General features: G+C 33.3%; 1 protein-coding gene across 1 annotated transcript; it reads right to left on the bottom strand.

Annotated features, from left to right (window-relative positions):
* Positions 1-21,364: 21,364 nt before the first annotated feature.
* Positions 21,365-25,965, bottom strand: LOC112702969 (NAC domain-containing protein 86-like). Its single transcript, XM_025754228.3, has 4 exons — positions 25,629-25,965; positions 25,235-25,515; positions 23,656-24,027; positions 21,365-21,935 (listed from the first exon to the last, which is right to left on the bottom strand). The coding sequence occupies exons 1-4, from the start codon at positions 25,783-25,785 to the stop codon at positions 21,696-21,698; spliced, it is 1,050 nt and encodes a 349-aa protein (XP_025610013.1). The 5' UTR covers positions 25,786-25,965; the 3' UTR covers positions 21,365-21,695.
* Positions 25,966-26,033: the final 68 nt, after the last annotated feature.

Below are 26,033 nucleotides of genomic sequence, written 5' to 3'. Positions count from 1 at the left end.
TACTCGGAATACCACAGACAAGGTTTAGACTTTCCGAATTCCCATGAATGCCGCCATCAATTCTAGCTTATACCACGAAGATTCTGATTAAGGAATCCAAGAGATATGCGCTCGGTCTAAGGTAGAACGGAGGTGGTTGTCAGTCAAGCGTTCATAGGTGAGAATGATGATGAGTGTCACGGTATCATCACATTCATCATGGTGAAGTGCAATGAATATCTTAGAACAGGAATAAACTGAATTAAATAGAAAATAGTAGTAATTGCATTAAAACTCGAGGTACAGCAGAGCTCCACACCCTTAATCTATGGTGTGTAGAAACTCCACCGTTGAAAATACATAAGGGATGAAGGTCCAGGCATGGCCGAATGGCCAGCCCCCAAAACATGATCACAGGATCAAAAATACAATCCATGATGTCTAATGCAATAAGAAAATGTCTTATTTATACTAGACTAGCTACTAAGGTTTACAGAAGTAAGTAATTGATGCAGAAATCTACTTCCGGGGCCCACTTGGTGTGTGCTTGGGCTGATCTTGAGCTTTACACGTGCAGAGGCTTCTTTTGGAGTTGAACGCCAAGTTGTAATGTGTTTTTGGCATTCAACTCTGGTTCGTGACGTGTTTCTGGCGTTTGACTCTAGAATGCAGCATGGAACTGGCGTTGAGCGCCTGTTTGCATCGTCTAATCTCGAATAAAGTATGAATTATTATATATTGCTGAAAAGCTCTGAATATCTACTTTCCAACGTCGTTAAGAGCGCACAATTTGGAGTTCTGTAGCTCCAGAAAATCCATTTTGAGTGCAGGGAGGTCAGAATCCAACAGCATCAGCAGTCCTTTGACAGCCTTTTATCAGAGTTTTGCTCAGGTCCCCCAATTTTAGCCAGAAAATTCCTGAAATCACAGAAAAATACAAAAACTCATAGTAAAGTCCAGAAATGTGAATTTAGCATAGAAACTAATGAAAACATCCCTAAAAGTAGCTAGATCCTACTAAAAACTACCTAAAAACAATGCCAAAAAGCGTATAAATTATCCGCTCATCAATGATGCTCTTTGGGCATGTAGGATGGCCTTCAAGTTACCAATTGGGATGTCTCCGTATCAATTGGTGTATGGAAAGGCTTGTCATCTACCATTGGAGCTTGAACACGAAGCTTTCTGGGCTCTCAAGTTACTAAACTTTGACAACAATGCTGCTGGTGAAAGAAGGATCTTGCAACTGCAAGAATTGGAAGAATTCAGGTCCTAAGCCTATGAAAATGCCAAAATTTATAAGGAAAGGGCAAAGAAAAAGCATGATCTCAATTTGGCACCAAGGAACTTTGAAGAGGGACAGAGAGTGCTCCTCTACAACTCCAAGCCGAAACTCTTTCCTGGAAAGCTAAAGTCAAGATGGTCAGGACCCTTTCTTGTCACCAAAATCTCACCTTATGGACACAGAAATCATGGAGGAAAGCTCACAACGAACCTTTACTGTGAATGGACAAAGGCTCAAACACTATTTGGGCAATATGGGGGAAGGTCCCAAGATGAAGTACAAACTCAACTAACGAAACAACTGTCAAGCTAGTGACGTTAAAAGAGCACTTGTTGGGAGGCAACCCAACCAGAGGTAGTTTTCTTTTCCTAGTTACTTCAATAAAAGAGTTAAGTAGACTTATCTGTATTACAAGGAGCTAAGTTTGGTGTTGCACAACAAAGTAATTTAAGGGTGAATGTGTAATTTTAAGTTTGGTGTTCCACCACAAATTTCATTAAGAACACATTGCAACCCTCAGCATGACTAGTCACTAACTCCAACCAATCAAAGAAACTACTTAACAATTGATTAATTTCTAGTTCATGGTTGTTTTCTTAATAAAAGCACATGAGGTTTTCTACATGTATTCAATTTGTTGCATTAGGCAAGGAACTAAATTTAGTGTTCACACACAAACTTAAGTTCAGAAAATCATAAGCATATATGCATGCTAACCGTTTCTTAAGTACTTGGAGAACAAGCAACTTCCAATAACTTTGCAGGAAGTCAATCAATCCCTTAGAGAGTAAGATGCAACATCATCCAAGGAGAACAAAGAAGGATACAAAAGCTATGGATGATGATGACAAGGAAGAAACAAGAAGACACCAAGAGGTTGTATTGTTACTTAACTGTTTCTGGTTTGTAGTGCTTTAATTGGAAGTATGATTGTATACTATCTTCATGAACTTTTACATTTTGTTTGTCTTTCCTTATTGTCATTTTGGGCTGCTAGCCTAAGTGCCTGCTTCATTTTCATCCTGTTTAATTATATGCTTTGTCTCCTTTTAATTGAATAAAAGAAAATGTTTGAAAGAGAAAGTGTAAATGTCCAAGAGTGGTAGGAAACAGAATAAGGTTAAGTGGTGGTATATGTTTGATTGTTTAGCTAGCTCACTAATAAAGATGAAGGGTAGAATGTCTCTTTTTAGCATGAACTTTGTTGCTGTCTGTGAAACCTTAGTGAATAAAGCTCCTTGAAAGAAAGAAAGAACAAGAAAGAAGAAAAGAAACAAAGAATAAGCTAGGCGCCAATAGCTCAACCCTTAAGACACATGCATGTGGTGTTTTTATACTAGGATCTGCTTGGATCTAAGGAGTATTTTAACACTTGGTAACTTGGGTTAACTAACCCGGGATTATCAACCAAAAGTCCACTATCAAGAGCAACCTAGTTACAAGGCATTTACTGACCCAAAGAGGTGCTGGGCATCAATGTCTCTAGAATTGAATTGTGAGCCAAGTGCCTGTGGTGTGTATGTGTAGAGGAAAGGCTTGAGTTAGTAAGTCTGAGGGGTGCTTGGTGCACGAAATTGTGATCATCAACAATGGCGCCAAAGACTTGGAGCTCTCAAACGTGAATCACACTTTGTCACAATTTCGCACAACTAACCAGCAAGTGCACTAGGTCGTCCAAGTAATACCTTACGTGAGTAAGGGTCGATCCCACGGAGATTGTTGGTATGAAGCAAGCTATGGTCATCTTGTAAATCTCAGTCAGGCGGATTCAAATGGTTATAATGGTTTTCGAATATAAAGATAAATAAAGCATAAAATAAAGATAGAGATACTTATGTAAATCATTGGTGGGAATTTCAGATAAGTGTATGGAGATGCTTTGTTCCTGTTGAATCTCTGCTTTCCTACTGCCTTCATCCAATCATTCTTACTCCTTTCCATGGCAAGCTGTATGTAGGGCGTCACCGTTGTCAATGGCTACTTCCCATCATCTCAGTAAAAATGGTCCAAATGCTCTGTCACAGCACGGCTAATCATCTGTCGGTTCTCGATCATGTTGGAATAGAATCCAGTGATTCTTTTGCTCTGTCACTACGCCCAACACTCATGAGTATGAAGCTCGTCACAGTCATCCCATCTCAGATCCTACTCGGAATAACACAGACAAGGTTTAGACTTTCCGGATCTTAGGAATGGCCGCCAATAATTCTAGCTTATACCACGAAGATTCTAATTAAGGAATCCAAGAGATACGCGCTCGATCTAAGATAGAACGGGAGTGGTTGTCAAGCACGCGTTCATATGTGAGAATGATGATGAGTGTCACGGATCATCACATTCATCATGTTGAAGTGTAGTGAATATCTTAGAATAAGAATAAGCTGAATTGAATAGAAGAATAATAGTAATTGCATTAATACTCGAGGAACAGCAGAGCTCCACACCTTAATCTATGGTGTGTAGAAACTCCACCGTTGAAAATACACAAGTAAAAATAGTGTCATTGGCTTTGGCCCCAGAGAGGGAACTGGAATAACCAAGACAAAATGGTCTCAGAGACACCTAATACAATAGTAAAAAGTTCTATTTATACTAAACTAGTTACTAGGGTTTACAAAAATAAGTCTTAGTGCAGAAATCCACTTTCAGGGCCCACTTTGGTGTGTGCTTGGACTGAGCTTGAGCTTTACACGTGAAGAGACTTCTCTTGGGGTTAAACGCCAAGTTGTAATGTGTTTTTAGCATTTAACTCTGGTTTGTGACGTGTTTCTGGCGTTTTACTCTAGAATGCAGCATGGAACTGCCGTTGAACGCCAGTTTGTGTCATTTAAACTCGAATAAAGTATAGACTATTATATATTGCTGGAAAGACCTGGATGTCTACTTTCCAACAAAGTTGAGAGCGCGCCATTTGGAGTTCTGTACCTCTAGAAAATCCATTTCGAGTGCAGGGAGGTCAGAATCCAACAGCATCAGCAGTCCTTTGTCAGCCTCCTATCAGATTTTTGCTCAAGTCCCTCAATTTCAGCCAGAAAATACCTGAAATCACAGAAAAACACACAAACTCATAGTAAAGTCCAAAAATGTTAATTTTTCATAAAAACTAATAAAAACATCCCTAAAAGTAGCTAGATCCTACTAAAAACTACCTAAAAACAATGCCAAAAAGCGTATAAATTATCCGCTCATCACAACACCAAACTTAAATTGTTGCTTGTTCCCAAGCAACTGAAAATCAAATAGGATAAAAAGAAGAGAATATACTATAAATCCCAAAATATCAATGAATATTAGTTCTAATTAGATGAGCGGGACTTGTAGCTTTTTGCTTCTGAATAGTTTTGGCATCTCACTTTATCCTTTGAAGTTTAGAATGATTGACGTCTATAGGAACTCAGAGTTCAGATAGTGTTATTAATTCTCCAGTTAAGTATGTTGATTCTTGAACACAGCTACTTTTATGAGTCTTGGCCGTGGCCCTAAGCACTTTGTTTTCCAGTATTGCCACCAGATACATAAATGCCACAGACACATGACTGGTGAACATTTTCATATTGTGACTCAGCTTTGCTAAAGTCCCCAGTTAGAGGTGTCCAGAGCTCTTAAGCACACTCTTTTTGCTTTGGATCATGACTTTAACCACTCAATCTCAAGCTTTTCACTTGGACCTGCATGCCACAAGCACATGGTTAGGGACAGCTTGATTTAGCCGCTTAGGCCTGGATTTATTTCCTAGGGCCCTCCTATCCATTGATGCTCAAAGCCTTGGATCCTTTTTACCCTTGCCTTTTGGTTTTAAGTGCTATTGGCTTTTTCTGCTTGCTTTTTCTTTTTCTTTTTTTTTTTTGCCACTTTTTTTCGCAAGCTTTGTTCTTCACTGCTTTTTCTTACTTCAATAATCAATTTTTTTTATTTTTTAGATCATCAATAACATTTCTCTTTTTCATCATTCTTTCAAGAGCCAACAATTTTAACATTCATAAACAACAAGATCAAAAATATGCACTGTTCAAGCATTCATTCAGAAATAAAAAGTATTGTCACCACATCAATATAATTAAACTAATTTCAAGGACAATTTGAAACTCATGTACTTCTTGTTCTTTTGTATTAGAAACATTTTTCATTTAAGAAAGGTGAAGGATTCATGGAATTATTCCTAGCCTTAAGACATAGTTACTAAATACTAATGATCATGTAGTAATGACACAAACATAGACAAACATGAAGTTCAAAAATTGAAAAACAGAGAGATAAGAACAAGGAAGTTAAGGAATGAGTCCACCTTAGTGATGGTGGCGCCTTCTTCTTGAAGGACCAATAGTATTCTTGAGCTCCTCTATGTCTCTTCCTTGCCTTTGTTGCTCCTCCCTCATAGCTCTTTGATCTTCTCTAATCTCATGGAGAATGATGGAGTGCTCTTGGTGTTCCACCCTTAATTAGTTCATATCATGACTCAATCCTTCTAGAGAAGAGTTGAGTTATTCCCAATAGTTGTTTGGAGGGAAATGCATCCCTTGAGGCATTTCAGGGATTTCTTGATTATGTGCTTCCTCATGCGTCTCTTGAGATCCATGAATGGGCTCTCTTGTTTGCTCCATCCTTTTGTTAGTGATGGGCTTGTCCTCTTCAATGAGGATGTCTCCTTCTATGACAACTCCAGCTAAGTAGCATAGATGGCAAATGAGATGAAGAAAAGCTAGCCTTGCCAAGGTGGAGGGCTTTTCGGCTACTTTGTAGAGTTCTAGAGAGATGACTTCATGAACTTCTACTTCCTCTCCAATCATGATGCTATGGATCATGATGGCCCGTTCCACAGTTACTTCGGATCGGTTGCTAGTGGGGATGATGGAGCGTTGGATGAACTCCAACCATCCTCTAGCTACAGGCTTAAGGTCCAGTCTTCTCAATTAAACCGGCTTGCCTTTTGAGTCTCTTTTCCATTGAGCTCCTTCAATACATATGTCCATGAGGACTTGGTCCAACCTTTGATCAAAGTTGACCCTTCTAATGTAGGGGCATGCATCTTCTTGCATCATAGGCAAGTTGAATGCCAACCTCACATTTTCCAGGCTGAAATTTAAGTATTTCCCCCGAACCATTGTAAGATAATTCTTTGGATTCGGGTTCATACTTTGATCATGGTTCCTAGTGATTCATGCATTGGCATAGAACTTTTGAACCATTAAGATTCCGACTTGTTGAATGGGGTTGGTAAGAACTTCCCAACCTCTTCTTTGGATCTCATGTCGGATCTCTGTATACTCATTTTTCTTGAGCATGAAAGGGACTTCGGGGATCACCTTCTTCTTGGCTACAACTTCATAGAAGTGGTCTTGATGGACCTTTGAGATGAATCTCTCCATCTCCCATCACTCGGAGGTGGAAGCAATTGTCTTCCCATTCCTCTTTCTAGAGGCTTCTTCGGTCTTAGGTGCCATAAATGGTTATGGAAAAACAAAAAAGATATGCTTTTACCACACCAAACTTAGAATGTTGCTCGCCCTCGAGCAAAAGAAGAAAGAATAGAAGAGGAAGAAGACGAGGTGGAGGAGAGGGAGAGTGGTGTAGGTTTCGACCAAGGGGGGAAAGAGAGGGTAGTGTTGTGTGAAAATGAAGAAGTGTGGAGGGGTTTATATAGTGGAGGGAGAGGGGTTTATGGTTCGGTCATGTAGGGTGGGTTTGGGTGGGAAAGAGATTTTGAATTTGAAGGTATGTGGGGTTTATGGGGAAGAGTGGATGGATGTGAATGGTGAAGAGGTGATGGGGAAGAGTGATTGAGGTGATTGGTGAATGAATTTTGGGGAAGAGTGTTATGAAAATGTGTGAGAGAGAGGGAGACGGTAGGTGGGGATTCTGTGGGGTCCACAGATCCTGAGGTGACAAGGATTAATCATCCTTGCACCATTTAGGCGTGTAAAATGCCCTCTGTATGCAATCCTGGCGTTTAATACCAGACTGATGCTTGTTTCTGGCGTTAAACGTCCAGATGTAGCTTGATTCTGGCGTTTAACGCCAACTTTCCCTAGGGTGCAATCCTGGCGTTTGAACGCCAGACTGCTGCTTGGTTCTGGCGTTTAACGCCAGTTTCATGCTCTGTTCTGGCGTTAAACGCCAGCCAGATGCTCCTTACATGCGTTTAAATGCCAGTAAGCTCTTCCTCCAGGGTGTGCTATTTTTTATTCTGTTTTTAATTTTTGCAATTGTTTTGTGAATCCACATGATCATAAACCTAATGAAACATGAAAGAATAATAAAAATAATTGAAAATTGGGTTGCCTCCCAAGAAGCGCTTTTTTAATGTCAATAGCTTGACAGTGAGCTCTCATGGAGCTTCACAGATGTTCAGAGCATGATGAGGGCTTTCCAACACCAAACTTAGAGTTTGAATGTGGGGGCTTCTCAACACCAAACTTAGAGTCTGGTTGTGGCCTCCCAACACCAAACTTAGAGTTTGATTGTGGGGGCTTTGTTTGACTCTGTATTGAGAGAAGCTTTTCATGCTTCCTCTCCATGGTTACAGAGGAAGATCCTTGAGCTTTAAACACAAGGTAGTCCCCATTCAATTGAAGGACGAGCTCTCCTCTGTCAACATCAATCACAGTTCTTGCTATGGCTAGGAAGGGTCTTCCAAGGATGATGCATTCATCCTCATCCTTTCCAGTGTCTAAGATTATGAAATCAGCAGGGATGTAAAGGTCTTTAACCTTTACCAACACGTCCTCTACCAATCCATAAGCTTGTTTTATTGACTTGTCTGCCATCTCTAATGAGTTTCTTGCAGCTTGTACCTCAAAGATCTCCAGCTTCTCCATTACAGAGAGTGACATAAGATTTATACCTGACCCCAGGTCACACAGAGCCTTTTCAAAGGTCATGGTGCCTATGGTACAAGATATTAAGAATTTACCAATATCTTATTTCTTTTGAGGTAGAGTTTACTGAACCCATGTATCTAGTTCACTAATGAGCAAGGGAGGTTCACCTTTCCAAGTCTCATTACCAAACAACTTGGCATTCAGCTTCATGATGGCTCCTAGATATTGAGCAACTTGCTCTTTAGTTACATCTTCATCTTCTTCAGAGGAAGAAGAGTTCTCAGAGCTCATGAATGGCAGAAGGAAGTTTAATGGAATCTCTATGGTCTCTATATGAGCCTCAGATTCTTTTAGGTCCTCATTAGGGAACTCCTTTCTGTCTGGGAGACGTCCCATGAGGTCTTCCTCATTGGGGTTCACGTCCTCCCCTTCCTCTTTGGATTTGGCCATTTTGATTATATCAATGGCCTTGCACTCTCTTTTTGGATTCTCTTCTGTATTGCTTGGGAGAGTACTAGGAGGAGTTTCAGTGATTTTCTTACTCAGCTGACCCACTTGTGCCTCCAAATTTCTAATGGAGGACCTTGTTTCATTCATGAAACTTAAAGTGGCCTTAGATAGATCAGAGACTATATTTGCTAAGCTAGAGGGGCTCTACTCAGAATTCTCTGTCTGTTGCTGAGAAGATGATAAAAAAGGCTTGCTATTGCTAAACCTGTTTCTTCCACCATTATTAAAGCCTTGTTGGGGCTTTTGTTGATCCTTCCATGAGAAATTTGGATGATTTCTTCATGAGGGATTATAGGTGTTTCCATAGGCTTCACCCATGTAATTCACCTCTGCCATTGCAGGGTTCTCAGGATCATACGCTTCTTCTTCAGAAGATGCCTCTTTAGTACTATTGGATGCATTTTGCCATCCATTCAGACTCTGAGAAATCATGTTGACTTGCTGAGTCAACATTTTATTCTGAGCCAATATGGCATTCAGAGCATCAATTTCAAGAACTCCCCTCTTTTGAGGCGTTCCATTACTCACAGGATTCCTCTCAGAGGTGTACATGAATTAGTTATTTGCAACCATGTCAATAAGTTCTTGAGCTTCTGCAGGCATTTTCTTTAGGTGAATAGATCCACCTACAGAAACTAGTGACATTTTAGAAAGCTCAGATAGACCATCATAGAATATATCTAAAATGGTCCACTCTGAAAGCATGCCAGAAGGACAATTTTTGGTCAACTGTTTATATCTTTCCCAAGCTTTATAGAGGGATTCACCATCTTTTTACCTGAAGGTCTGAACATCCACTCTAAGCTTGCTCAGCTTTTGAGGAGGAAAGAACTTGGCCAGGAAGGCCGTGACCAGCTTATCCCAAGAGTCCAGGCTATCTTTAGGTTATGAGTCCAACCATGTTCTAGCCATGTCTTTTACAGCAAAAGGGAAAAGCATGAGCCTGTAGACTTCAGGATCTACTCCATTAGGCTTAACAGTATCAGAGATCTGCAAGACCTCAGTTAAAAACTGATAGGGATCTTCTGATGGAAGTCCATGAAACTTGCAGTTCTGTTGCATCAGAGCAACTAGTTGAGGCTTCATCTCAAAATTGTTTGCTCCAATGGCAGAGATTGAGATGCTTCTTCCATAAAAATTGGAAGTAGGTGTAATATAATCACCAAGCATCCACTTTGCGCCTCTACCATTGTTATTGGGTTCGGCCATGTCTCTTTCTTTTTCGAGATTCTCTGTAAGGTTTTCTCTGGATTTTTGTGCTTTAGCTTCTCTTAGCTTCTTCTTCAGAGTCCTTTCAGGTTCAGGATCTGCTTCAACAAGAATGTCCTTGTCCTTGCTCCTGCTCATATGAAAAAGAAGAGAACAGAAAAGAAGAGGAATCCTCTATGTCACAATCGTGGGATTCCTTTATGTGAGTAGAAAAAGAAAAGAATAGAAGAAGGAGAAGAGAAAAATTCGAACACAGAGGAGAAGAGAGGGTTCGAATTTTTAGATGAAGAGAAGAGATAGTAAATGAATAAATAAATAGAAGAAGATGAGAGAGAGAATTCGAATATTATTTTTGAAAAATAGTTAGTGATTTTCGAAAATTGAGAGAAGAAATATAATTAAAATTAAAATTTGAAACAATTAGTTAATTAAATGAATTTTGAAAAAAAATGAGGAATTTTTGAAATTTAGAGAGAAAAAAAGTGGTTAGGGGGTTTTGAAAAAGATAAGAAACAAACAAAAAGTCAATTAGTTAGTTGAAAAAGATTTTGAAATTGATTTTGAAAAGATAAAAAGTTAGAAAAGATTTTTGATTTTAAAAAGATATGATTTGAGAAGATATGGTTGAAAAAGATATGATTGAAATTTATTTTGAAAAAGATTTGATTCTTAAAATTAAAATTGATTACTTGACTAACAAGAAACTAAAAGATATGATTCTAGAATTTAAAGATTGAACCTTTCTTAACAAGAAAGTAACAAACTTCAAATTTTTGAATCAATCACATTAATTGTTAGTAAAGTTTTCAAAAATTATGAAATAAAGATAAGAAAAAGATTTTGAAAATAAATTTTAGAAATTTTCGAAAATATAAAAGAAAAATGAAAAAGATTTGATTTTTGAAAAAGATTTTTGAAAAGATAAGATTTTTAAAATTGAAACCTTGACTTGACTAACAAGAAACAACTTATTTTAAAAAAAAATTACTAAGTCAACCCCAATATTTCGAAATTTATGAGAGAAATAAAAAAAAGATATTTTTTTATTTTTTGAATTTTTAATGATGAGAGAGAAAAACACAAAAATGACTCACAACATGAAAATTATGAATCAAAACACATGATGCATGCAAGAACACTATGAATGTCAAGATGAACACCAAGAACACTTTAAAGATCAAGATGAACATCAACCAATAAAGATGAAGGGTAGAATGTCTCTTTTTAGCATGAACTTTGTTGCTGTCTGTGAAACCTTAGTGAATAAAGCTCCTTGAAAGAAAGAAAGAACAAGAAAGAAGAAACGAAACAAAGAATAAGCTAGGCGCCAATAGCTCAACCCTAAGACACATGCATGTGGTGTTTTTGTACTAGGATCTGCTTGGATGATTAGGTTCTAAGGAGTATTTTAACACTTGGTAACTTGGGTTAACTAACCCGGGATTATCAACCAAAAGTCCACTATCAAGAGCAACATAGTTACAAGGCATTTACTGACCCAAAGAGGTGCTGGGCATCAATATCTCTATAATTAAATTGTGAGCCAAGTGCCTGTGGTGTGTATGTGTAGAGGAAAGGCTTGAGTTAGTAAGTCTGAGGGGTGCTTGGTGCACGAAATTGTGATCATCAACAATGGCGCCAAAGACTTGGAGCTCTCAAACGTGAATCACACTTTGTCACAACTTTGCACAAATAACCAGCAAGTGCACTGGGTCGTCCAAGTAAGACCTTACGTGAGTAAGGGTCGATCCCACGGAGATTGTTGGTATGAAGCAAGCTATGGTCATCTTGTAAATCTCAGTCAGGCGGATTCAAATGGTTATAATGGTTTTCTAATATAAAGATAAATAAAGCATAAAATAAAGATAGAGATACTTATGTAAATCATTGGTGGGAATTTCAGATAAGTGTACGGAGATGCTTTGTTCCTGTTGAATCTCTGCTTTCCTACTGCCTTCATCCAATCATTCTTACCCCTTTCCATGGCAAGCTGTATGTAGGGCGTCACTGTTGTCAATGGCTACTTCCCATCCTCTCAGTGAAAATGGTCCAAATGCTCTGTCATAGCACGGCTAATCATCTATCGGTTCTCGATCATGTTGGAATAGAATTCAGTGATTCTTTTGCGTCTGTCACTACGCCCAACACTCACGAGTTTGAAGCTCGTCACAGTCATCCCATCTCAGATCCTACTCGGAATACCACAGACAAGGTTTAGACTTTCCGGATCTTAGGAATGGCCGCCAATAATTCTAGCTTATACTACGAAGATTCTGATTAAGGAATCCAAGAGATACGCGCTCGATCTAAGGTGGAACGGGAGTGGTTGTCAGGCACGCGTTCATAGGTGAGAATGATGATGAGTGTCACGGATCATCACATTCGTCATGTTGAAGTGCAGCGAATATCTTAGAATAATTCTGGTTTGTGACGTGTTACTCCAGAATGCATCATAGAACTGGCATTGAACGCCAGTTTGCGTCATCTAAACTCGAATAAAGTATAGATTATTATATATTGCTGGAAAGTCTTGGATGTCTACTTTCCAACGTAGTTGAGAGCGCGCCATTCGGATTTTTGTATCTCTAGAAAATTTATTTTGAGTGCAGGGAGGTCAGAATCCAACACCATCAGCAGTCCTTTGTCAGCCTCCTATCAGATTTTTGCTCAGGTCCCTCAATTTCAGCCAGAAAATACCTGAAATCACAGAAAAACACACAACTCATAGTAAAGTCCAGAAATGTGAATTTTGCATAAAAACTAATAAAAACATCCCTAAAAGTAGCTAGATCCTACTAAAAACTACCTAAAAACAATGCCAAAAAGCGTATAAATTATCCGCTCATCAGTGCTTTATCACCCAACACCTTGAGCCAACTGGGTTGGGAGTGTTGACTGAAAACTTATCTAAAGAGCTGCCTCAACACAGAACACTAAGCAACAAATAAAAAATGAGTTCTACGCAAAAGAAAAGCAAAAACCAAGGATCAATGAATAACAAGGCTTCATAGCAGCATCTTAGCCAATACTTAAAGGGACATTTCACACCTGGAAACTAATAAAAGTTGAGCTGCAGATATATCCTGCATAAAACCCCATGAACCAAGATTTATTGCTTTCCAATAAGGACATATATTCCTTTCTATTTTCATTCATTCTTCTCATGTTTTACTGCTTGCTTGGGGACAAGCAAGATTTAAGTGTAGTGTTGTGATGTCAAGGCATCTTAGGCCAGTTTCACTAGCCTTTTTCAGTTATTTTCATCAGGTTTGATGCACTTTCTTGAGCAATAAGTTTTTGGATGAAAATTTCATGCATACTGTGATTCAATCAAACATTAAATTGATGCACGAATGGTGAAGAACACGAACACCATTGTTACCTTCTCTTCTCTTCTGACCTCAACGCCAATTGCTACAGGAGCAATCCACCAATGGAAACCAATTGAATCATTTAGGGTTCTGAGAAATAGAAATGGTTATGAAAAATAGAAAATAAGAAAAAGAAGGAATGAAAGGGATAAATTGCTATGTTACTTATTACTTAGACATTTAATTGTTAGTGATGGTAAAAAAATTATGTTAATAAGTGTCATTATTTTATTTAATAATGACTGTTTAAATAAGGGTCACAAAATAAGTGTAACTATTCATCTAATTTGGTGTAGTATTTCATTTATACATTTGATGATTTGATTTGATAGAGAATAGGAAAAGAACTTAGGATTTTGCCTTTTCATCCAACCACATTATACATATATACATATACATATAATAAACTTAGTCAAAATAATCAATTTCCAAGAATTTTTCTTTAAAGGGTATCCGATTGATTTCAGTTGAAACTTTTTTGTTGAACTTATTTGAAAACTAATTATGGAACATAGATTAGAGCTAGAACACACAACTAAGGAAGATTTGAGCTTCAATGTGTGGTTGTATTGCATTAAGCACCATTTTCATTCTTGTGTTATTTTTTCTCTATGATTGTGATCTTTGATTTATTTAATTTTTTATGTCCAATATTTGGTATATATTTACATGATTGAGGCCTTTATTTCATCGGAACTTACTTAACCAAATAGCATTATCCTTTCTATTTACCATTGTTATCCAATTTTGAGCCTTTTTAATTCCCTTTTGTTCTAATTTTTAGCACATCACTATTCCTAAGTGAAAAATAATGAAAGTTCTAATTTGGATCTTTGATTTGCTTAGGTGTGCATCATTTAGGGTGTGTTTGGCAACCACGTTCAAAGAGAAGAAGTACGTTTAGATATCTTGAAAGCTGTAATTTTTGGTTTGGCAAATTTTTTATTCATGAACGCAAAAGTGATTTTGCATTCAAAACCACGTTTTCAAGAAGCAACAATTTAAAGCTTTTGCGTTTCACCAACGGGTTTTTAGCCATCAATACTCAATCTTTATTTATCTTTTACCAATTTTATCCTTTATGTATACTATTGTATTATTTATATTATTTTTGTTTATATGAACTATCTTTTTCTATTATTTACTAATTTTTTTATTAGTTATTTATTTGATATTATACACTTTTATAATTATAATTTTTTGAATTATTTTTATTTTTTTTAATATAATATATTGATCCTATTAAGAAAATAAATTAAACAAAAAATTAATTGTAAATAATAATAATAAAAAATTATAACATACTAAAAAAAGTACTAAGAATACTAAAAATATACTATATAAAAAATATCATAAAAATTTTTTGATTTATTTTAATTACTACCAAAATAAATATTTAATTTTTTTATTATTTTTAGTACTCTCTAAAATTTATATTTTGTTAGTTTTAATTAAAAGTATATTTTGCCAATTTTTATATATTATTTTTATTTTAGTGTATAAATATTAATTTTATTATAGAATTAATTAATAAGATCTATTTAAATATCTAAATTAAAATAATATACAAAAATTATTTAAATTGATGTCTATTTTAGTAATTTTGTATCTAAAAGTGATTTTGAATAGTGTAATCCAAACAACATTTATTTTACTATAATCCATTTTGATATAAATATTGTCAAACATAAATCAATTAACACAAACTTACTTTTCATCAAAATCAAGTTTGCAAAATCAATTTTATTCAAACTCTCGTTTGTAAACTGTAATCCAAACACACACTTAAGTGTGGGAGAATGGAGTTTGGGAATGTGGGTAGAGAATAAAATAGGTATTTTGAATTTTTGTAGATAATTTTTGAAAATTGAGTACATATGCATGCATTAAATGCTTAAATAATATGCATTAATCCTTTGTCTATATATTGTTTCAAAAGAAAAGAAAAATAAAAAGAAAAAAATGAAAAACAAAAAAGGGGGACAAAGGTTACCCTCAAAATAAAGTTAGAAAAAGAAATAAAATGCATATGTAATATGAATTGAAAAGAATGCATGAATGTGTGGAAAAAAAAGTGAATAATAGATAGTTAGGTGGCATTATTAACTCTTTGAATGTTAGATCTACTGTCTTCTATTTTTCATATACGATAAACCAAGAAAATTACATAAAAAAGACAACTTCTCAAAAGATTCTAGTAACTTCAACTCTTTAAATAAGAACTGAGACTGACGCTTTAATGAAAATTGCATCAATAAGATTTGATTGGTTTGCTCTAATGAAAATTCCTTACATCAATAATTAATCAAACACCCTTTAATTTGCACTTTGCTTATTGCTCTTAGTGTTAATATAGCTATATATGTATATATGGGACAAGTGTACCTTTTCAATTTTCTAACTTTGGATAGAATGAATTTGTAGCAACCTTCATTGTTAGGTGAAGTGGTGGTTAATGTGGGGTCTACATAATTAGCCACATTCAGTGTGTTGTGCACGTTTTTATCCAATTTCGAAGCAAAATGATGTTCAAGGCTAAGGCCAAATTCCCCATTTTCTGAATCAATTAGTATTACTTCTTATCACTACTTATGAGTTTTTACTTACGTAGCTGATTTCACTATAAGAAAATAGAGTTATTTTAACACTTTATTTTTTAACACCATAATTAAATGTCAAAATTAATATATATTTTTGACAAATATCACAAATGTCAAATTTTCTATATTTTCTTGACAAAAAATTTGACCGTAGAAAATTACTCCTCAATTTTGACACTCATTTGTTTTCAATTTACTCTACTATTTTTTTTTCTTCTTTGGGCTCTGTTAATTTTGACATCACACTACTCTCAGTTTAGGATTATACTACTCATTCTTTATCTTCAAAATCTCAATTTATTCTTTAGTTTCAAGATCACATCTCATTCTTTATTAAAATTTTTTGTTGAGAATATGTTATAGTCAATAAGTGTCAAAATAAATAGTATTTTTGACAATTAATAAGTATCATAGAAAATATGTTCTCAAAATTTTCTAACAAATTATTTTTGACAGCCAATATTTATTAAAATAAGATTTAAATTTTTTTCACAATCGCTTATATGTTAAAAATACTATTTTTGACAAAACTTTTATTAACATATTTTCATAGTTAAAATAGTGTCAAAATTTGTTTTTTTACAAATTTTAATTTTCTTTTACACATTATAACCCTCAAAAATAATCTATATTGTTGTAGTGTTTCCAAGAATAGTGTTTGTTGTATCTACTATATTTTATGAAATGAAATAATTTGCTTCATGTTTATGATAGAGCCAATCATATGAACAATAAGCCTTAATTAATTAATTGAAAAACAACATAATTCAATTTTTGTTTGAAGCTAATTAATTAACCAACAAAGATGGTTGCTGATTGGTGATCTACTATGGACATTGCAAACAAGGAATAACTGTTGTGTTTTCTTCTTTCTTTTTTCAAATCAAAACATTGGACCAAAATAAACTTTATGATAAGACATGCTAGTTTTAACATGGTGTTTTTTCTCGGATCATATCACTGTCCTTAATTAAGGTAGGAGATTATGGATGAAAAATAGAAAATTACATTGTGTGATTTCAATGGAATGATATAAATAAAGTTTAGTGCCAAACAAAATTTTTCAAGTCTTAAACTATGCATGCTTGTGTTGCAGTATCTGTCAAAATAAAAAAACAACATGGATATTCATTTTGACTGCTAAAATTTGTAGCATGCTATGCTGTTTAATTTGGTTACGTTGTTGATGAAAGTGTTTTTCAATTTTCAAATTGCATTTTTACTCTATCCAAAAAAAAAATCTCCCTTTATTAAAATTGCATTACGGTGATTCTCCCTTTTCATTTTTGTTAACCTTTTGATTGTATTTTTTGTATGGCTTCTTTTTTTAGAAAAACAAGAGGGATAACAAGCTTTATGCACTACAATTCAGAGCTATTCAGGCGGTTCCTAGAGACTTAGGATAATTTGAAATTATAAAAAAAAATCAATAATTTCTCTCGAGACAACACATACATACTTTAGTGAAGACTACGACATAATCGTGCATTCCTATGAAAAAAGAAGTAAAAAAGTATTTATGATTGGAATTTTGTTGCCAAAACACCTAGCGTTGTATTATGTGATTATTTGATGTGATTGAGTTTGGTTTTTGACTATGAATTATAATTGTCTTTGATATTATTGTGATTATGGTTTAATAATTGGATTTAGTTTGATTGTGGCTGTGTTGCGATTATTGTTTTGGTTGAATTGAGTGTTTGTAAATGAACCATGTTGCTACCTTCTTGTTAGAATTGGTAAATGAGAAACTAGGAGCGAGGGTTTACTTGAGTTATAATTATATTTAATCTCTTTCAAACTTTTATAAACCTCATATAGTTGAATTGGAACGTGATTTAAGAATTGGAATCAATTGGGAGTGAGATTAACCACTTAGCATACATAGCCTTTTTAACAACAGTTTGGTAAGAATATTTACCTAAACTTAATTTTTTCTGTAACTACATTGGTCCCGTGATAGAGAAGGGTAATAGTAATATAAAGGATTTTAATTTCAAAGAGAGAAAATCATTAGACTTATTATACTGCTACATACATTTTTATTATTTTCCTTTTAACTCTTATATGTATGAAAACTGGAAAGTATATATATATATATATATATATATATATGTCATGAATAATGATTGATTCATGAACAAAACCAAATTGAAGTACTCCTCCCACAACTACAATGATTTAATTTTGTCAGTGTTTTCTTTTGGTTTAGATCTCTCTTTAAAGTTGGATTCTAGAGATTGCTCAGAGACATTCAAAGACGATCTAAATATTGAGTAAGAACTACACATGTGGAAAGAAAAGGTAAATAAGGAGCAAGAAATGATCAATGAAGAGCAAAAGTTAAGTTGAATGATGCTAAGTACAGGTTAAAAGATTAAGGACATCAACTAAAAACTCAATAAAAAAAATTGGTTCTACTAAAAATACACTTCATGCTTTGTATAAAAAGTTGAATCTCCCACTTCTTTCAACCTTATCTATTTCTGTGGAAGATGAGCTTGAGACAGGCTTTAATGATGATGAGGAGGAAAATAACATGAGTGGTTGATGTTTAGAGTACATATTTTTTCTGATTTAGATTAAAGAATTTTTAGATGAATTAGTTAATATATTTTATTCATGATTTGTGACCTTTTTAAAGGCTTTCTTTGTTTTAATTTAATTATTTTTTTTTCTTATTTTAGTTTAACTATATTTATAGACAAAAGTATTTTAATAATAAATACTTTTTAACTCTTTTATGGTAATTAACTTTTTCATCACTTTATTATGTGCTTATAATTTTAATATATAATATAAAAAATTTGTTTATTATAATGGTTTTAATATAAAAAGAAAATTGAATACAATTTATTTTCTAAAATATTTATATATTAAATAGCTAATTATTTTGTATGAAAATTGTTTAAAATATTATATTAAATTTGTAGAAAATTTGTGCGAAAATAATTTTTTGTTTTGTATGAGATTTCTTTTAAATACATAAATTATATTAAATTAAATTTGTTTGAAATTTAATCAAAAAGAAATATTTGATTCATCTAAAATTTGTTTGAAAAAAATTTATTATATTTGACTAAATTCGTTAGAAATTTACTAAAATGAAGTATATTTTTTGTTTGAAATTTGTCTAAAATAAAATATTTTTACGTTTAAATTTTGTCTTAAATACATTGTCTTTATGTTGGTTAATTTATCTAAAATTTGTTTAAAATACATCATAATAGTTAGAAATCTAGCAGATAAATGCCTATTCGAAATCTATCACAAAATCGTCTGAAAAAAATTTCGGATGAAATTTCAGACAAAATATAAATTAACAACAAAAGTTTTTGGGACAAAAAAAATTCTTCTCAATTTTGTTCGAAAGAAAAATTTTGTCTCTAATTTGTTCGAAAGTTATCTCAATTTCATCTCAAAATAATCGTTCGAAAAATACCGATTTCTAGTGGTGGAATAGATATAGATTGCTTACATGTAATAAGTGTTGCATCCCTTAGTCTTATTCTTTTTTATGTATAGTATGAGGACATGCTATTGTTTAAGTGTGAGGGAATTGATAAATCCATATTTGATGATAATTTTTTACTTGAAATGAGTGAATTTTATCGCATAAACTTGCACTAATTCATTGAAATAGTATGCTTTTTTGAATTCTTTTCTAATTATGCTTAAAATTGCTAACTTTAATTCACTTTTCTCCCATTCGATTCCTTGATATGTTTGTTTGAGTGATTTAAGATTTTAAAGGCAATGATGGCTTGAAGAAGTGAAAAAAAAAAAGCACACAAATAGTGGAAGAATTCAAAAAATGAAGGATTTGCAAAGCTATCAATCATGACCTCTTCGTACTAAATTGATCATAACTTGAATTATAAAGGTCCAAATGAGGCGGTTTTCAGTAGAATTAGAAAGCTAACATTTGGGACATCAAAATGATATGCATATGTCTATAGTGGACATTGAGTTAAATGTGCGTACACACACAATATGTGCATATGCACGTGTCTGAGCACATGCCTCATTTAATGCAGCACGTGATCCGGGATTTCTAACTCATTTTGGGTCCAATTCAACTCATTCTAATGCTATTGAACCAATAATTGAAGGAGAATGGAAAAAAGTAACCATAGTTTAGGTTTATCATGTCTTAGGTGATTCTAGAGAGAGAAGTTGGGAATTCTAGGGTTTTAGTTTAGTTTTCTCTCTAATTTTAGGTTTTGATCTTATTTTAGTTTAGTTTTCTTTACATTTTTTTATTCTAGTATCTTAAATTGCCTAGTCTCTCTTGTTAATTTTTCTATTTTGTTACTTTTTAGTTTATAAACTCTTGCTAAATTTACAATTTTTATTTAATGTAATTTGATGTTTTCATGTTTATTGATGCTTGATTGAGTTGTTAATATTGCTTTCTTACATTTCTTAGTCATAGATTTTATTAATTCATGCAATTTATAATATTTTTCTTTTATGTCAATTATGTGTTTGATAAAATGTCTCTTTTATTTATTGAGTAGTTTTTCACCCTCTTGACTTGAGATTGAGGATTTAGGTAACCTTAAGTCATTGATGCCCAATATTGATTGGTGATTTGGGATTGTTAGTTGATTTTGTCTCTACTAACGCTAGTCTTTTACTAAGTTAATTAGTTAGTTAATTAGGATTTATGAATTCAGATCAATTATGTTTATTTGACCTTTCTCAATATATAGAGGTTGACTAAGTGATATTAAATCTTCATAATTGTCATGTTTGTAGTCAATGACTAGGATAAAAAACCTTGACTCATCCCTTGTCAAGAGGTCTTTTAGGATTTTGATTTCTTTAATTGCCTTAGTTTAATTATTTTTTATATTTAGTTATTGTTTTTTTCTTAATTTTTTGCTATTTATATTTTTTGTTTATTTCAACTAAAAATTTTTAATTTTCTTATAACCAATAAATGAACATTTGATTGCAATTTCAAGGAAGAACAACCTAAAATTAATACTTTCGGTTATTTTGAATTGTATTGTAACAATCTTTTAAATTTTGATTGAGAGTTAATTGTTGATCTAAACTATGCTTGCAACGAAATTCTATTAAAAAATTTTATATTGACATTAATCTTCACAGCAGGAAGCAACATGCCACCACTGGAAGGGCGAGCAGGGAGAGAAAGGTGAGGAGAGAAGAGGTTCTAATTCTGAAATTTTGGTTGGGGATAGGGTTTGATTTATTATTTTTGGGCCAACTATGAATCCACGATCTTTTATGCTGAGAAATGGTTTTGTTAAAAACATGATTATAAAGTTTTGATTCAGAAGGCGACGACAAATGCTAATTGTCAGAAATTATCAAATTTTAGCGATGGTGATAATGTTTCTTGACAAATACGAGACATTCTAATTTATTTTTTCTATAATTTAATATTGGTAGTTAAAATCTAGTGGCTAAACTCCATTTTTGTGATATTAAAAAAAGATTGTTCTTAAATATCTGCATACGTAGGAGATGTAACATATATGCGACACATTAACTAAAACATAAAACAAAGAATGATAGTTGCCGATTTTCTCCATCCAATTGCATTCCCATGTAAACAAGAGATTTGAACACAAATATATATATATTAAAAATTATATTGTAGAAAGACATACACCCCGTTCAAAAAAAAGATGAACACCCAAAAAAAAAGGAAAAAGAAACCAAGTGAACTATATGCCAGCCTCCCTGGCTCTGCATATTCTACTATGTATCTTTAGTACATTATATATGTAGCTGCTGCTTCTCTCTTGCTAGAAAAAATGTCTCCTTTTGTGTGTGGTTATTTTGGCCAACACAAGTAGCTATAGTTTCTTCTGTGTCAAATGAATATTTTGATACTGTTTTTTTTTTTTTTCGTGTCATTTTGTTTTTTTTTTTTTCGTTAGTAATATAATCATTCTAGCATGGGCAAAGCCACAGAGTTGTCTTGAGAGGAACACAATGAGATGATTTCTTCTAGTGTTCCATTCATACAATCCCTACCGTATCTATCATAGAACATGCAGTCTTCAGTCACCTCTGGCTTCAATGACTTTGTCTCAGCAAAATCTATTTGTGGAAAATCTTCCATCACCAAAGGCGTTTGTGGGAATTGATAATTATGCATGCTTCCATACATGGACATCTCTATGTCCTGCATCATATAGATGAATTTATATATTAGCCTGTTAATTGATGCAAAATAATTACTATCTACACATGAATAATTATAACTTATAGCAATAATGACAAATATATAATTGTCACAGAAACATAAATTAAATAAGAAAAATAATTATTATATTATTGTCACTAAAAGAATTGTTTTTTTCGCGGATATATTATTTTCACCAAAACAAAAGTGATACATAAATTTTTATTAAAGATGTTATGTGTATATATTATGTGTAAAATATTTAATGACTCACATTCTATTTACCAAGCCTTATCTAATGATGAATGAAATATAAATTGATACAATATCTTTTATGATATATGTACATGTAACACAATTGAATTGTTGCTGTCACATTTTATGAGTTTTGGAGGTGTACCTTTCTATATATGTGGTTCATGATTAATTGGAAGATAGAGCTAAAAGACCACTTGGGAGTAGTGCAAGTGGCAACAGAATAGTGGGGTTAGAGTAGAATGTCTTAGGTATTAAAGTGAAAGAAGACAAGTTGTTTTGTTAGGGTTTAAGGCAAGGAATTGAATAGAGGCAAATTGAATTTGGTTGAAAGTCCCCAATCAAATGCATATATTTTGCTGCAAAGCTAGTTGAATGGTAATGGAGGGGGGAACTGATGAGAAGTCTCTTGTCAAAACAACCATCTTTTTCTGAAATAGGAAAATTATGATCCTGACATTACTTATATATAAAAAAGAATATGATTAAAGATAAAGATGAGAGAGAGAGAGAGAGAGAGATAATGTGAGGTGTGCTTTAGTTTTAGAATGCATCAAAGCCATGAGAAAAATGGGGAAGAAAGATATCACTACTTTGGAGAACGTTTTGATTAGGTCAGTCAAAAGAAGTTATTGGGGATAGTAACCAAGAGAGAGAGAGAGAGAGAGAGTCCAACTGAATTTTAGAACTGAGCTTTATGAAAAGATAGGAACTTCATCATACTTGCAACTTTTGTCACTTTAAGATCAAAAGAGAACTCATCATCAAAGATTTATATGCTATGTGTGGGCCACAAACATAAATCAATAGTGAATTGTTTAATCATGTGAGGAATTAAAAAATGTATATATTCATACATAATGTAAAACAAAAAATAAAATAAAACAATAGGCTGGTAAATTAATTTTCATAAATTTATATATTTATGCATTGTTATTTGAGGGGTGATATTGTAATAATGAAGCCTTAAATTGATAAAGCAGCATTATAAAAAGAAGAATATCGCTGGAAATGCAGGTTTGGCAAAGGAAGTAATCATGAACATAAATGCCGTAGACATGGGGAAAAAGCAAAAGTGAAAATACTACTTAACAGATCAATACAATAACAAAATAATATTATAATGATGATCATGCTATGGCCCAACTTGCTTTTGATATGTCTCCCTTCTAAATCTTCATTTTCATGCCACGTCTACATGACTAGCAGTAATACTAAGATGCAAATTCAAACAATCATGAACATTATCAAACTGAATCTCTCAAAATTTTTTTGCTTTAGTTTATTTTTAAAAATAACATTTTAGTTATTAAGACTATATATTTTGCAGGATCTAAAATCATTTACTAGAAATATACCTTTAAAGACTACATTGACATTTTTAAATTTATAGAGCATGTTTGCAATTTTAGAAATTAAATTGACAATTTAATCAGATTTAAGTCAAAATTAATTGAGAATTTACCTGAAAAACGTTTGAGGGGTATGCTATTCCCATTGAGTAAGAATTAGCGGCACTATTTGCTTCATCACAAGCAAATTGGGCATGAAAATCATCTGCTATACCGGTTTCTGTGGGTGTACATGTTCCTTGAGTGAGATCAGAAGATGAAGCATCACAATTAGGGAGTTTATTATTATTATTATTAGGATATTGTTCATTACTATTTAGAGTTATATTATTGTTATTATTATCATTCATGGCTTCCATTTCTCTTGAAATCTCAATGCCACTTGAGTGATCTTCCTCTAGTAATGCTTGATGTTCTTTCTCTTCTTTAGATTTGTCTTGAACTTGAATTGTCTTTTTGAAAATCCGACACAATGAAAAGGAATCCTGTGATTTATGTGATGCACGATTTGTTAAACATTGTATTATTACTAGTATATAAATATAAGTACATATACAATGTTAATTGTTAAAGACAATGAATATTGCAATTAAAAGAGTAATATTATATATATATATATATATATATATATATATATATATATATATATATATATATATATATATATATATATATATATATATATAGTAGAAAGATTTGGTAAAAAGAAAAAGAGTGCGATGCAATAGTGATAAGTACATGTATGGATCTGAATTCTTCATCATTATGTTTTAATTTTGATCATAAGATGTGCTTTTTGAAGAGAAGAGGAAAAAAAAAAAAAACTAAAGTTTTCCAAATCATATAAAGAAAAAGGAAAAAAAATAATGGAATATTACAGGCATGTGTGCATCCTTGTGTAACAAGGTTCAAGTAAATCAAAACATAAATGTCTACATTCAAGTTCAAGATAGCCCAAAAAATAAAAATGGGTCTAGTATAGTGAACTTGACTCTATATATGACAAGAACCAAAATTTCAAGAAAATAAGCAATTGATCTGAAAAGCAGTGTACGTAAAACACTTAGATTTTAATTAAAGCTATAATAAGAGGAGCACTAAACAAGGATTTGGTCCTTGGTCGCGTGAAGACTTTTGTGGCTTTTTAGGGTTTCTCCTATGAATATATAGGTCCCATTCATTCAATTATTAATTTCAGCTAGAGCTCAAAAGATGCATACATAGAACTAGCACATTCATTTCCTTACTTTATATTGTATACAATATTATTAATGAACAATAACTGGGAAACTGAGAACAGTGAGGATATGCTGTTTCCTACCTTTATTTCTTTATTTTTCTTTTTTCCCAAAGAAAAACCCTAGTTTTTGCTTATATATATATATATATAATTAAAAATCAGCATATGCTAATAATAACCCGGTCCTAGAAACAGTCCTAACAAAAGAAGAAAAACAAAAAGAAGAGAAGAAGAAAATGATTAAGATGAATGATGAATGAAGACAAAATTAAACATGAAGATACGTATATGCCATAAAATACGTGATGGACATGCTCTTTTATTGTTAAATTAGATATTAAACCCACGTTAAAGAGGTCTGACACCTCATTGTATATGATAAAGCAATATATTTGATAAGATAATTGTAATATGAAGAAAAGAAAAGAAAAGAAGCATAAATGTTTGTGTACCTTGAAAGAGGAGTGAGGAGTTCCAGGGAGGGATTCAATCAAGCGGTACTCATGCATGACCCAGTTGGTTCTAATTCCATGTGGAGCTCTTCCTTTGTAATACACCAAAGTCTTCTTCATACCAACTGCCTTCTTCTGAGACTGCACTGCCCTGTCCTTTCCAGTCGCTTTCCAGTACCCGCCTCTTGTTGCCCTGTTCGTTCTTGATCCATTTGGATACTTCCTATCCCTTGGACTGTAGAAATACCACTCCATATCCTTGCTTGGTAGAAATGACTTATCTGCAGTTTTATATATATATATATGATTGATATCAACTATTAAAAATACTGAAGCACTGATATTTTTACAATACTTACAAATTTTCTCATGCAATTTAAAATCATATATATACCTGGCAAATCCCATGGTTCACATTTGTATAAATCAACTTCAGCTATAACGTCAAGCTCTATAGAGCGACCTGTTATCTTCCTTTCTAAGTAGTAAGCAACGAGCTCTTCATCTGTGGGGTGAAACCTAAAACCAGGTGGGAGACTCATTGGAGCCATTAGAGCAATAATGGTTAAGAGAGTAGAGAGAGAGAGAGAGAGAGAGAGAGAGGAGAGTGAAATTTTGGGAACTGTGGCACCTGATATTATGAACTAAACCGACTTGTACGATATTGAACTAAATAGGCCACTGTTGAGAACAAACGGTGATTGTGGATTTACCATTTTGCCCCTGAATTCAAGTGTATTATTTTGTTGTGTGTTGTGCTTTATGAAGAGAGAAGAGATTCTATGTGTATGGTGCTGTG

This window comes from Arachis hypogaea, chromosome 7 (genome assembly GCF_003086295.3).
Source record: "Arachis hypogaea cultivar Tifrunner chromosome 7, arahy.Tifrunner.gnm2.J5K5, whole genome shotgun sequence".
Taxonomy (NCBI): Eukaryota; Viridiplantae; Streptophyta; class Magnoliopsida; order Fabales; family Fabaceae; genus Arachis; species Arachis hypogaea.
Note: the sequence above shows the minus strand (reverse complement) of the source record. Positions and strands in the feature narration are given on the sequence as shown.